The sequence below is a fragment of the Ceratina calcarata genome, unplaced genomic scaffold, assembly GCF_001652005.2.
Source record: "Ceratina calcarata isolate Rehan_Ccalc_2016 unplaced genomic scaffold, ASM165200v1 scaffold422.2, whole genome shotgun sequence".
NCBI classification, from domain to species: Eukaryota; Metazoa; Arthropoda; class Insecta; order Hymenoptera; family Apidae; genus Ceratina; species Ceratina calcarata.
Window position 1 is genome coordinate 239,755 of NW_017165837.1, and position 14,646 is coordinate 254,400.

The window sequence follows — 14,646 nt, forward strand, 5'->3', positions numbered from 1 at the left end:
ATATACATCTAATAATAATATTTTCGAAATACTCGTCAAGAGATTATCACTTCGTTAAGTCGGGATGTAGGCCATCGATCTTCCCACCATAAGTACTTAGTGTCGCGAGTCGTTTAAATCCGATGCGCGGTGGAAGTCTCTCCATCAGATTAGAGTCATCGTTTGGTTCGATTAGCAAAACTGCACTACGATAATCCGACATTGAAAACGTTGGTATTGTGACAGTTTCCGTCAGCCGGCGGTCGTATCCCTCTGCCAGAACCCTTTAGAAATTCCCTAACGTTCCTGTCGCGCGTTTCAAGAGCGCCTCTCCTCGCTCTTCTTCGACCCTTCAGCGCTTTCGCTCGTATATTGCGATCGGAGCGTCATCCGTGTCACGCGCTCTTTCGGATTACATGAGCGAACTGAGTCTTCCGATGCTGTACGTACGTTAAACCCGACGAAAGCACGCAACATCGTCGGATAAAAAATGCTACTCGTACTCCGCTGGTTAACCGTAGCGCACGATCACAGGTTCGATCGAAATTTTCAGCTTTTCCTAGTTAAAAATATTTGCTCTGCACCAGAAACGTTGACATCGAAGATTTAATAATTCTGTATCTGCGTTACAATTTAGAGACGTGTATGCAGTCGGTGTGATATTAGTTAATTGGATTCAGTAACCAAGTCTTCCGCACTGGACACGTTGGACGTGCCAAATTAATCGACGGTCGCCCGAATTAATTTGTTTTAATATTTGAGTAATCGAGATTTGTCTGTACATACACGATCCCTGCGGGACGTAATTACTATCCGTGAAATGGGCTGTTCACGTTTAATATCTGCGAAGTATTTTGCAAATCTTGGTTAATAGAATCGCTTGGAATCCGGTATTAACTTAACAGCGTCGCGAGCACGGAGCACTTGCGTCTACCTGCATACATATATTTGACGTCAGAGTTACTGATGGAGTAATTGCATTTTCATCTCGGTAGGCTAGACGGTTTCGGGGCGAAATGATACGCCTTAACACGTACAGATACGTAAATACCAGCTTAGCAAGCCGTCGTTCGTGTAATGGCTAGCGTTAGGATGTTACATGAACGCGATAAGCGTTTATGGTTCCGGAAATCGTTTGCTCGACAAAAAGGATCATAAACCTTCCGAAACTAATGAGCCGTTTTCATTATCGTTTTCATTGCAGAAACCTAATGCGAAATGTAATTTATCATTATTTCCATTTATGAATTTAAGCAACACGACATTTTATCAACTTGAATTTTGTACATTTTCGGAAGAATTGTGAAAACAGTATAAAAATAAAGAAAAACATAAAAACTGTAATAAACATAATTATTTTTGAAGTGTAAAAGAAATTTCGGTCTATATTTAATTTTTTAAATTGACGTCACAAATGTTTTAATTTGCAGAAAAATTTGCAATCTAGTCATTAAATATAAATGATATTATACTCCTTTGTTATGTATCTTCTCTTACCGAGGACACTCTACTCTCGCCTCCAAAGCAAATGCATTTCCTCTCATAATCAGCAAATTTGTCTTCGCCTATATTTCTACCTGGTACACGGGACGCTACTTGAAATCTCATTACTCCTCAGAAATTCTCTTAAGTCCCAACGCGGGCTTGCTTTGTCGCATGGTGACTACAGACGAGATCGAATAGTCTTTAACTAATGTTCCTATTCCTAACCACGTGATTAAGAGCTTAAATGCTTAAAATGGTTGTAATAAGCACGTAAATCTTCTCAGACGTTCGCACCTGCGACTGCCACAAATCCATATAAGCACATGCCAAGAACTTAACGTTTTCTAGAAATTTCATTACATGTTACATAGTAAAACACCTGCGTTTAATATTATTTACATATATATATATACATATTTTCTTATATAAATATATTTATTTTCTACTATTTAATTTTCTATATAAAATAAATATAGAATTAAAAAACAACGGGTATTTATTTCATCGTTTAAAGACAGCGAACGTTCAAATGATAGCATCGTCATCTTCGTGTAATATTAAAACTGCATCAACCTCGCCTAGTGATTTATGTGGATCACGAGGAATCAAGCGAGAAGGGTCATTTGTAGGGAACGTCAGTAAAGGGCGATAAATCTTACGTGCAGGACACACGGTTGCATTTCTGTCGCATACATATATCGTGCACGCCACAACGAGTTTTCGCGTGATATCTAATCAGAGGGCGACCCGAAAGATACGTAGGAAAAATTGCTTCCTGCTATAATAATTATTCATCATCCCCCTTTCGCCTGTAACTAACAATTTTTTTAAACGACGAATTAGAATATAATTTGAAACACATAAGATATTTGACAATCCAATTAATATTAAATATAAGATGAAAATTGTTACATTCTTTTTTATACACCATAAAAATATAAGTGAATCTTTTTTCCTCGGTCGTTCTAGTTAAAAAAAGTGTACATATTGGTTTATCTTTCGTAGAATAATAGCCTCGCATCCAGGAAAGCAAACTGTTGCGTCATAATAATTATCGAGTTTGTTAGTCGGGAGTAGCTGGGGACAATTGATAAGTGGAACAACTCGCGTATCAGCGACGCATCTCATTACAACGTTCCCATCCCAATGGCTATTAATTACGGAAAAAAGGTAATTTCCTAGAGTCAGCTGGTCGCGATATTAATTAGCCAACTAATGTTAATCCGGTGCTTCTAAACTAATTTAATCAAAGCCTCCTGGCGCATTCCGCACCTCGTGCCTAACAACATGCCATCCTCAGCATCGAGCTTCACTCCTGCAGTTTCTTCACGCTCCGGTTTTTCCCTTTATAATCCAGATAAAACGAAAAACAGATTGCGTCTCCCGCTGTAATTTCATTTCCACTTAATTCCCACCCACACGTTTCAGATCGCTTATTTGATTACCCTCTTTTTGATGTCTTTCGCAAGCGAATCAGATTTTACGCGTGCGAAGAACTGTCCCTGTCCCGGTGGGCCTACGCGAGAAGCCTAAATAGTCAAATTAAGATGACGGTGGTGGTCAGGATTAGCACGTGGGATTGGTTAAATTGATTCCTCCTTCAACATTGCCTCGCATCGTCTCTCATTGTAAGCGCAGGGTTTCATCGAATCTATGATGATTATTTGTAACAGTTGCGAAGGCACCATTTATAAATTACTCGACGACGGTAAAACAAACAACAGGGCACTCTTAACGACGTGCTCTATCGCCGAACACGTTTCCTACACATGTCCACAGAATGACCACGATACGCCGTTCCGAGTGTTTTCTTAACGCACGTTAGAACGAGCGTTTTCCACATTGGTGCGTTTAAGTACATCGTACGGATTGTTTACAAGCTCCTGGCTTTCATCCCAGGTCCGAGACCTTTTTTATCCGGTAATGCTGCCGAGCCAAGTCCTCGACGACGCCAATTTTACGAGGAAAAGAAACCCTCCTCCATTTTATTTAGCTAAAGTCTCCGAACGGTACGAATCACCGCGTAGATTAGGAGGAACCGTGTGGCGTGCGAAAAGAGGAAAGACATTTCGTTTCTCTGATCGAGACGACCCCTCGGTAAATCCTCGGTTCCGAACTAGTGTAACTTGGTTAAACAACGACATCGGCTTTGAACAGGCAAAGAGAAAACGAGATACAGCCACGCCGTGCTATTTTCAGAGGACTGAAGAATTTTATTTAACTATACTTGATCGGAGCAATGAACGAAGAAATTAGCAAGATGGAAAAATACATGATAATTATTAATGAAATATTCTCGATGAAAATAATTGAAGTTTCTGTACTTTAAATGACTCACTGACATTAAATTGCGCGAACTTATTCGAAGATAAACAGTGATTACCATATTTGATAAACCTGATTTTCGTTCACCTAATTTCGAACACTCCGCCTAACTTCCTTCTTGCATTATTGACGCCGCGCACCTGAACGAGAATATACATACCGAGAGACGATGTAATTTCAAGTGTTGGAAGTTGCCCCGCAACTTGCTGTCCTTAAAGTAGATAACAAGCGGCATCATGCGAATGGCAATATGTACGTTTTTAAGTCTATCTAACTTCGGCGACACGAAGTTTCAGGCTCCGGGGCCTTCGAGGAATTCGAAATTCTACGCCCTGTGCGAAAATCTTTTTACAATTTCCATAGTTGAAGTCTTTCAATAAGCGACTTAATTCTGATACGACAATGAATATAATTATTCCTGAACGATGTTATAATTATTTATTTACACAAAATTGGCTACGTCTATTTGAAGCCATCAATATTTATGCATGGTTTCTGATTATAACTCTGATTTATTCATACATGATTTTTGTCAAACCTGGTTATAAATAAATTAATAATTAATTCTGTAAACTCATACTCCGGGCAAAGCCGTGACGTCAGTATTCGTATTATTAAAAAATTCTTGCTTCTTAATAATAATAACAACGGAAAAATCGTACGGAATAGGAAAATGGAAAGAAGTGTTATTCGATTACAATGAATGCGACACGAGATACACTACGATTCTGTTATTCCAGTCAGTCATCCTCGGTTCTCTCGATAATTCCCATGCCCGGTTCGTTTTTCCATAATCCTCCCTTCCATTCGATCCCACCTGAGTCTCCATACCTGGCCGCCGTTCTGTTTTGTTATTTCTATACATATGACGCGCATGCGTGCAGGTAAGATTGATCGCGTGCGTACGTACGTACAGTACGTACCATGTGCCCATCGTATGTGCTCATAAACCATACAACGAGGGATCCATCGGTCCGTGACGAGTTACGCCCCTCGCAACCGCGATGTTTCCTGCGGATAGAGCTGGCTACCGGAAACCGGTTCCTCTCCGGACAGGAGGGAGCCACGGGGCCCCCCTGAGTCAATAGATCGATGCCAGACGCAATTTGACCGACTACCATAGCATTATACATAAAGCACATGCAACTGGAATGCATTGAATTTTATTCGGTCCTCGAACCGAATTCGATAACGGAGAACGAAGACAGGGAACGCGATTCATCCCATACGGTCCCCAGTATTTCCCTAAACGATCATCACGCGGTTCCCGTGCCGGAAATGATTAATCCGCTGATGTGTTTCGGATCATGGGATTATGGGATCGAATCGTCACATCACGTGGACTCGCGCAAACACTGTTCCCAGTATAGATCCTCCTCTATACCGATGATCATATTAATCGATAGAAAATAAACAGTTGTTGATCGATTATTAAACAATAAGTATGAATGATACCAAATTGGAGCTATTTAAAATTTCCATCGATGCAAAACGCATTAGAAACACCCACATGATTTCTATTCGAAAGCGATCCACATAATCATGCTGGCACGTTTAATGAATCTTCTCCTATGCAGAAAGCTGCAAACCGGAGTCCGCGTCCGACAGAGAATGCCATTCGTGAAAGCTGATGTTCAGACGATATCTCCTTCAAAGATCAAGGAAGGAATTTCGCGTCCGAAATTTTTCAAAGCGTCGGAAGCTTGGCAAAGGATATTCTATTCTCTGTAGACGAAGAAGTAGCGTCTGGGAACGAAATCCTTCCGAAACTGGCTAAGACGTCCGCTTGGACCGATCCGTCGGGTCGAATCAAACGATACTTTTTCTAGTATTCTACGGCATGGCTACTGTTTATTCTGAATCCGGAAACAGGATCTCTGTCCGTTTGTGGTCATCCGTACGCTGAAATTCAAACGGGCTGAAAATTTGATAGGACGCCCCGCCGCGGCGGTGGTGGCAGCGCAGCGTTCGCGCGGATACCTTCGGTATTATTAAGTTATCGAAACTACACACGGTATCCTAGAATTACGGGAACGGGAAATTTACTCCGTTTGGATTACACGGATCGCGTTAATTTAAAGGTAACGCCGCGCTGACTGGCCCATTTAATACGCCCACACCACGGACTGCGATGTCACGCTTGTTGACCCAGTTACCCCAATTCTTTCGTCACCTTGAGCATGAATCCCATTTCGTTGAACAGCCGTACTTTTGTGCTAAATAGGTATTTTATGTTAAGTCTTTCACGGGATGAATAGCCCGTTCTATAGATCTAGCTCGGTAATTCTATTCACTTGCCCGAGCTATTTGTTTCCATTGACCTCTGCACTTATAACGGATGCAATTTAACGATATAGTCGCCTAATCCTTGGAAAAACTAGTTTCAACGTTTATAATACTGTATTTTACTTACCGTGATGAATTTACGGCCTTAAGAAATGAATAAGGATTCGAAATCCTCTCGCATTTAGGGATACATCATTTTTATCCATAACTGCGATTCATCGTTCGACTTCGTTACTCGATTCTCTCCCGTAAAATCCGAATTCGAGGAAGAGAGTGTCCTCTGGAAAATTGGAAGTCGCGACAGCCATTTCTTACTCCCGTGCCTCTTATTCCCATCGCTCCAAGTTTCTCCGTACTCTCAGAATATTGCAGTCGTCTCTTTTCCCCCATTGTCGTAGCGCGTTTATCCTGATGCATCCCCTGTCATTCAGATTAAAAGTTAAATCCGGCACCTACAACGAAACCTTACGAGATTTACAGGATTTAATGTAGCGTTAAGCCCGTCTTCCCTATTACTTTATATGGGATTGCATCTGACTCGCGTTGTCGCAACAAGATTTGTCTGTTGTCGGATTCTATTCAATGAAAAATCTCAATACTTAATGAAACAGGCGTATTACGTCCTCCTGGATCTGAGATAAAATAATTCCGTCTACTTTTCCAGCGTTTAATACTAATTTCACGTTGACGCAGTCTGCGAATGGAGAAAAACTGGTTTATAAGACTTCATCGAATTCTTTTTCCAACTCCAGACGATGATTCGCGACGAACTAACTTCAGCTGTTTTCTTCCTTTCTTCTTTCTGAAGCCGTTTCGTGCAGTTGTACATATATCGTGCCCGAGGAACTCGAAACGAAGGATAATAAAAGAAAAAAAGCAATGTTATACGCTTGCACCCGATGCTGACTGTTCAACTTCCTAGGATTCGTTGCGGAGTATTTTCTTCTCTCTAGATCCTTCAAGAAACGTCTCTTGCCTTCAACTAAATTCCTCCCGTCGTTATTCCCCGAAACGAAACTATAGGATTTATCTTCTAATACCATTCCCGATTATTTATCAGTCCTGTCGTTACCTCAATTGTTGTAGTACGTGATAGAAACGCAGACTTTCGCGTCGGATTCGTTCAACATCTACTTTCGTTTCCGTTTACTTTTCTACGCCGAATTAACGATCATCCTTGTGCTCCTTGGGCAAAAAACTGGAACGGCAGCTCGCCAGCTTTCAGAATTAGTAGATCGAATTCCTGTGGCGCTACATAATAGTTGATGCGTGAAACGCAAACAATACTTGCGTTCAGAATTGAATTATGAATGAAACTCGCGCTCATTAATCTAATACGAGCGTCCGCTGCGTTCCACGGATACCCAATTTGCCCATAAAATCATAGGCTCGTAATTCATGCCGTAATAATACAGTGAAAAGTAATCATTGGAAAAATATCAGCTATCGTTATATTCGCAGGATGAATTTAATACCGTGAAAATCGTCGATCTCTTCTAGAAATTCGAACCTATTTTTAACATCGTTCCGTCGGTTTTAATATAATATTCATTTGCTCGATTATTCACGAGTTGATATAAAAAAAACCCTATCTCTCCGACGATATGTCATACTTTAAAATTCTGTTCATTAAATACAGCATTAAATTCATATTATGCTGAAATTCAAATTAAACTTAATTTCAGCGTATTTTGAAATCATCTCATTCGTTATTAATCACATTTAATTATATGCCGAGCGCGTTCGTCAAATAACTTGATCGTTCGAACAATTCCGTTTTTTACGATCTGTCCTGCAATGAGTAAATTAACGAGCATAAAACGCGTGGATTGTAACAATTTAATAGAGTAAATTATTTGCGCAGCGGATATTCGTTCCCGTTTCCAATTTCGAACTCCTCCTCCTCTTTCCATCGTACGGACGCTGCCGATTTCAGCGTCTATAAAATTCCGTCGATTTTCATACAGTCGCTTCAAAGGAGAGACTTACGTTTGATGGAAGAAAGAGAATTTTGCTAGGAAAAGGGAACTCCTCTATTTACGACGTGATCGAGCATTTGATATCGCACTGTAATATCTTGCGATATCGACCTTACCTATGCATCTGAAACAGCCAAGACATGTGCATACACATGTGTACATAAGTGTCACGTATTATGTGTATGTATGTTCTTCAGAGCGAGGAATATTTTATACTATAAAGCGAGTACATTTGGATACGAAGCTTCTCCTGCAGAATTTAATCAACCTTGTTTTAAAACAGTTTAATCAAGTTTGCTGTTTCCACGGTGGAGCGGCCGGATTTCGTCAGTGCCAATTAATTGCACTTAACTCGTTAAATATTAAAGTTAGAAGAAAAATGCATACGTTCTTGTAGAGGACGTCAATGCCTACAACTTCTGTATGCAAATTTTGTCGCATCAATAATTAATTAAAGAAAATAAAATTGTTTATTGCAAAAGCTTTTTCCGTCCTAGCGAAAAATGTTTCAAACAAAAGTCGTATCTGTAGTTGTCAGCTACATATGAGGACCCATACATACAATTACCTATTAATATCAGCCAGTAAAAATAATTTAAGAGTAAAAATTGCGGGGCATTCTTGAGATTGTCCATTCTTTAATAATATTCTCCTCGGTGGTGGGGCGTTAGCAATTCGAAATGTTCAAATTCAAAAACACGAGTTTCTCCTCAGGGAGACATAAACCGGCACAGTGGATGCGTAGATGGCATCTTACAGTTGGTAAAGTCTCCGGTCGGTTCCTTTTGTCGCGCACGACCGCGCTGGAATCGCGAGGAAAAGCGACCTAATATAAATTCATGTTGTGTCCCCGAAAATTACGAGCGATATCAAGCCGTGGAAACTGTTGCCAGGTCGGCCACCGTGGGACACTTTGTCTCGTTATCCTGACCGTATATCCGTTGACGGACGCGAAATAATTTAAACAAAAATTCCCTGGTTATATTTAACATTGATATTGTTAAAGAAATTCGTCGGATTTTTCTTCTTTTAAAATAGCATTATGGAAATATGACCGTTCGTAAATGTCCGTTGATATCGTTAAAGTATACGCGGTTAATGAGAAAATAGAAAAGGCGAATGCGAGACTAGCGCGGAACGCGGTCCGAGTTTTGTCATAATAAATGCATAACTCTCGCGAAGTTCCCGGCAGGAAAATGAACAGGTAGTCTCGAACGAGGGTACGTTGACGCGCTAACAAGTTACAAGAACTTCCCTGGTCTATGACGAATGCTATCTTACGTAATGAAGAAAGTTCTAAATGGAAAAGAATAAAGTCCGCGCCGAATGTTGGCTCGTAAAATTCAACGGCTCGCGTAATTCCCCACGCTGCTCGATGAGAGCTGGTGCCCACCTCTCGAGGACCGTGTCATTAAACAACCGATCTTAAACGCGCGGTTTTTCCGTTTTCCCGTTACAGCCCGTCGACTGAACGAGTACATCCGCCACTACGAGCCACTCTCCTATCCCACGGAAGAGGTCCACCGAAGTCACCTGAGGGCCAAGAGGTCGGTTACCCGCGACAATTCCGTGACTCTGAAGTTTCGCTCGCACGGAAGGGACTTCCACATTCGATTGAAGCGGGACCTGGCCACCTTTAGCAATAATTTAATTATCGAGGGCCCGTCCGGTCAAGCGGAGGACCTCGATACCTCGCACATTTACCAGGGCCATTTAGTCGGTGAGTCAAGCTTTGATCAACTTTTTTTTTTTCCTTCTTCTATATGCATGCACGATCTATTACGTAAAACTCGTGGCAACACGATAACGCGTTCGCTGCCATCGCGGGCTATCATCAATAATTATTCGAGTGTTCAATCGAATCAACCATAGCAGTAAATAATTATAAAAAATTGCACGAACGAGCTGCGATCGAAATTTAATCTTCGCGGCGGTACGTGAATCACACCACGCGCCTCAGTGAAAGGGTCATCGAACCGGCCACGAAAATTACAGCGAGAGAGCGTGCGTAAGGTCAAGGTGCAACGTTAAAGACGCCGTGGCATACGAAAGGAAAGAAAAGTATCGTTTAAGAATTCGTTATGAAAATGGTTTAAGCTTCCTATGGCATGAATCATGTTCCCTTGCTCGCACGTTGCTGCACTTTAAACTGAACCGTGTCCTCGAGCACCGGTACAGTCCATTCGCGTTCACATCCGCGCATAAGTACGTCGGTCTAACCAGATGTGGCACGCAAAAGTGCGTGTCACGGTAGATACCGGGTGAGACCTTTATTTCTAGTCTAATAATTTAGCGGGTGTTCGTGCGCGCGAGAGGAGGGGACGTTTTAAATTATGGATCGCCTCGGCTGTCTGTTAGAACGGTTTATCTTTCAGTTTTGTGTGCCGGTGTCCTCCGTCGCGATGACCCGGTTACGCCTGCGAGTTCACCGCGGAAGGGAAAAGCACGATGACTTATTTCGACTTTTGAGAGAAAAGCCGATTTAAATGATATTGATATCGAACGAAGCTTATACTGGATTTCCTCTCGCCTCGCGGTATCTACTCTGAATGCTTTTCCTTGTACTTGTTTAAACAGTCAATGCACTTAGGGTAGATTTCAATCTTTCATTCCGTAAATGAATAATTCTCACTTCGTGCCTTGGAGAAAGATTGATAATTAATTAATGTTTTGGAAATCGTAATAAATAAAGCAGTTCTATCAATCACGGTTTTATTTTTATTTTCAGGCGAGCCTGGCAGCCACGTGTTCGGGAGCATCACCGACGGTGTTTTCCATGGGAAAATTATTTCGCCTCGCGGTGGCTCGTGGTACGTGGAAAGGGCGCACTATTACTTTCCGCCGCACGAGATAAATGACACGTTACATTCTGTGATCTATCACGAAAATGACGTCGGCGACCCGTACGCCCATTTTCGAAAAGGTACGTTTACTCATTCATCTCTCTCGTTAATTTTTTCCCTCCGTTCATTTCCGACATGTACAACGATGCCGGGTTGGAAAATAAAAAATATTATACTAGACATATCTGTGAAAGCTTAAGAGCGCGATAATCTGATTAACGTGTTCACGGGATTAGCTCATAATTCGCGACAATGAAACGCCGTCATTAATCTGAATTCGATGATCGGTTGAAACGATATCCGTCTGCTGTCTGTTATTGCAACATTATCTTTAAATCGTCCGCTCGTACGATGACTATCTATACATATAGTTTTCGTTTCGTCGAGGTAAAATTGTTGAGGAGACAACCGCGACACGGACGATGCTCGGATCGATTTTAACGTCGATCATGTGCAGTCAGCGTGACTGAATATCTGAATAATTGTATCCGCAAGCGAGAGAATGCGAGTGTAGCCCATTAGCAGCGAGCAATACTCGCGGTTTCATAGCAGTGCACTCTCGATAGCCTAATGTTCCGATGAGTGCAGTTCTATTCTGTAAATGCATCGCGGCAGATGAATGATCAGCTCGAGTCAAACACAATTGATTCGCGGAATGGTATTATCCTCCGACGTTCGACGGATAGGATGCGTAACATTCTTATTCGGTTTCAATCCCTATCTGACGCGAATTGAAATTAAATTGCGAGAGATGAAGCACGGGATTCGAACTAACGTCGCGCGGAATTTATTTTAAAGAGATTCCACGTTGATCATTCGAGATCGGTGAACAGAACCGATCTCTATTGTCCCGAGCGCATTCAAGTAGCCGGCGATCTGAACGTTCGTTAAACGGGACCGCACATTTAGAAACCACGGTCGTTCTACGTTGTAACAACGTCTGCGTAGATCAGGTCGCGTCTGCATAATACAAGGCACGGCGCCACACGACCCCGCGTTTACACACTTGGACGGGCACCCCTTTCGCCACATCGCGCGATGTACATGTCCCCCCCCTTCCTCGAGTCGTCCGACGACAGTTTAGCCGGCGTTGCGAGGCATCCTTAAAGGAGCATCCAGCCGTGTACAGTTTTTAAGCGAATCGCCTTAACGACATACGCCCGGTCTGCGTAACCGACTCCGAGGTGGCGCGTGTCCGTGAATAGACGAGCCGCACGTAGACAGACGCATCCGCGCCAGGAATAGGCACGCACGTCGGTTAAAGAGTCAAACAGGTATATGCGGAATGACCAGGAAGTCGAGCTCCGTGGACTTCGCCTGAGTCACAGTTGGAGTGGCTAACGATGCAGTTTCAACCGGACGGGGAGCATTGCGCTTTTCGGTCCATTTGCCCTCGGAAAATATACACCGACTGCACTAATGCGTGTACATAGCTTCTTCTTCCGTCGAGTCGTCGTCTGGCTCACCTTTGTCTCGCACAATATTCTTGATAGTAGGAATATTTATCATATGTCGTTCAAAGGGGAACAGCATCTGGCTCCGAGCGTGAAACTTCAGAAACTCGATTCCAAGGTCTTTAAATATTGCAAGATGTAAAACGTTTCAGAGGTATCGTGAAAAGATCAGGTAGCAAGGGAAAAAGAAGTTCGCAAATAAATCATGATTGTGCATTTTCTCTCTGCTCCCTTTGCTTCGAAAGAATTCTTGAGTGACTGACTGAACGTCTGGCAACGTAGACAGTAGCATTCCCGGTCGAACCAGTTTGCCACTGTGGAGAGATTACATTTTCCGTGCGAGAGTGTCACTCTCCGGCTGTGATAGCGCGAATTCCACGATCTATTCGCGATATCATTACGCTAGGAAGTAGGGTGCATATACGAGTTATGGGGAAGCAGAGACACCCTTGTCAAAGGGTGAGAAAGCATTTTCGTTGGGTACCATAGATTTACCTGCGAATCTCGCGGTAGTCCAACTATTTAATACCGTGTTTACACCAATCCTGCAAATAATTGTTCATCGTATCGCGTATAATATTTAGCGCGTTCCTCGTCTACGTATATTGCGTTTCGTAAATGAACTGCCACCGTTATGCCTGTTTTCGTGCACTGACATAGGTACGTGCATTTACGTCCCGCGAGACGACTTCAATGCATTTTGTCGTATTATTAAGTTTAATGAATCTTTTCTGGATTTGTTTATGTCCTCTAATTTTAAGACATTCGTCGAGCGTGTGGGTAAATGGATAGTAAAAGAAAAAGCTTGGGCTATTTGGAAGCCGACGTAACGATAATCGGTATAAACGCGGCCGCGTTGGTAGTATCAATAAAGGTAGCCAATATCGTCACATCGAAACGCCCAGTCATTAAAGCTCGTGGCTCACGGTTAACCCGGTAGTAAAACCGGCAGCGGCCACCGCAATTATCTCGGACATCGAGACCTACGTAACGTTGGCTTATTCTTACCCGCGATACGTTTTCTCGCCACGATTGCAAAAAGGGTGCGACGTGAATTTATGCGGAACAATGCGACGACGGTGATCCTAATCGGTTGCTGCTGTGGGCTTAACTGGTTATAAATTTTCCGAGTCAGCCCCACGCTACGCTTCTACCCCTCGTTAGTACCAGGATTAATACAATCGATTTTACTGTAGCTCTCTCTGGGCTACACAACTAACAACACAAAAATTTCTGAAAACGCTGCGCCAAATACGTTTTACCTCGGCGTTGTTGAAATCGACAATTTACATTTCTCATTTTAATCCTCGTTGTGTAAATGTGTACTCGGTATCCTAATTGTGCCAAAGGTCATTTAAGCTATCTCAGTATTATAGAAGGAATTTAAGAAATTCAACTTTTTGATATAAAATAAAATTGGAATATCTCAAGAAAAAAATAATGAATTTATAAACAATATTTTTATATACACGATATTCTGACGCAGGTGGATTTTGCCTGGACACGAGCAATCCACCTTTATGTAGTGAGGATTAAGAATTTTCTTAAAGGTCTACATTACCATGAAAATTTTTCAAGCCTCTGAGGGCTTCCATTTACTTTGTGGAAGGTATAAACCGCAAATTTCTTTTTTCAACGTTCGCGTAATCGCTTTACTTTATTTAGAGTTCCTGTTTTATAAAAGAAGGTTCAGAAAATAGGGTAACATTTTTTACTAGGGTGATTAGCGCTTTATTTTTATATGACCGATAATTAATAGAGCGACATACGAGGCCCTTACTTTCACGAGATATCTACACATATAATTAGTAATTTCAATTAGAGTAGAACTTTTTTTTAGATTATTTTATCTACTAATAAAAACCGTAGATTTTGATCTTGCGATGCACCTAATAATATAATGTAATATAATATAAAAAAACTCACTCCAATTATCTGCTAACGAAATGAGCAGGTTGATGAAACGCGATATGGTTAACGTAGGATTCTTTATCAAGGTTCATTTTTCACTGCTTCTGAGGGCTGGTAGAACTTTGACGGCGCGCGTAATAGAAAATGAAATACTCTAACAATGAAACATGTCACGTGGAAATATATAGAAAATAGGAGACAATATCCATTGTGTCAGTATATATAATTAAATATATTCTATTCACGTGCACAATAACTTTTATAGCAACGTTTCACTGTTGAAAATTCCCGATTTTCCGTGTATGCAGTCACCAACGAACTTAAGCGGGGATTTTGAAAGTAGTGAATTCAGCTGCATATTTCTTTTGATTTTTATGTAAAAAA

At 41.7% G+C, this 14,646-nt stretch overlaps 1 protein-coding gene across 3 annotated transcripts in view; it reads left to right on the forward strand.

The window, feature by feature from the left end:
- Positions 1 to 14,646, forward strand: part of kuz (zinc-dependent metalloprotease kuz) — an 84,152-nt gene that overhangs the window by 59,061 nt on the left and 10,445 nt on the right. For all 3 annotated transcript variants that reach the window (XM_018027411.2, XM_018027412.2, XM_018027413.2), the window contains exons 2-3: positions 9,514 to 9,774; positions 10,783 to 10,977. In XM_018027411.2, coding sequence (XP_017882900.1) covers positions 9,514 to 9,774; positions 10,783 to 10,977 — 456 coding nt within the window. The remainder of the gene's footprint in view (positions 1 to 9,513; positions 9,775 to 10,782; positions 10,978 to 14,646) is intronic.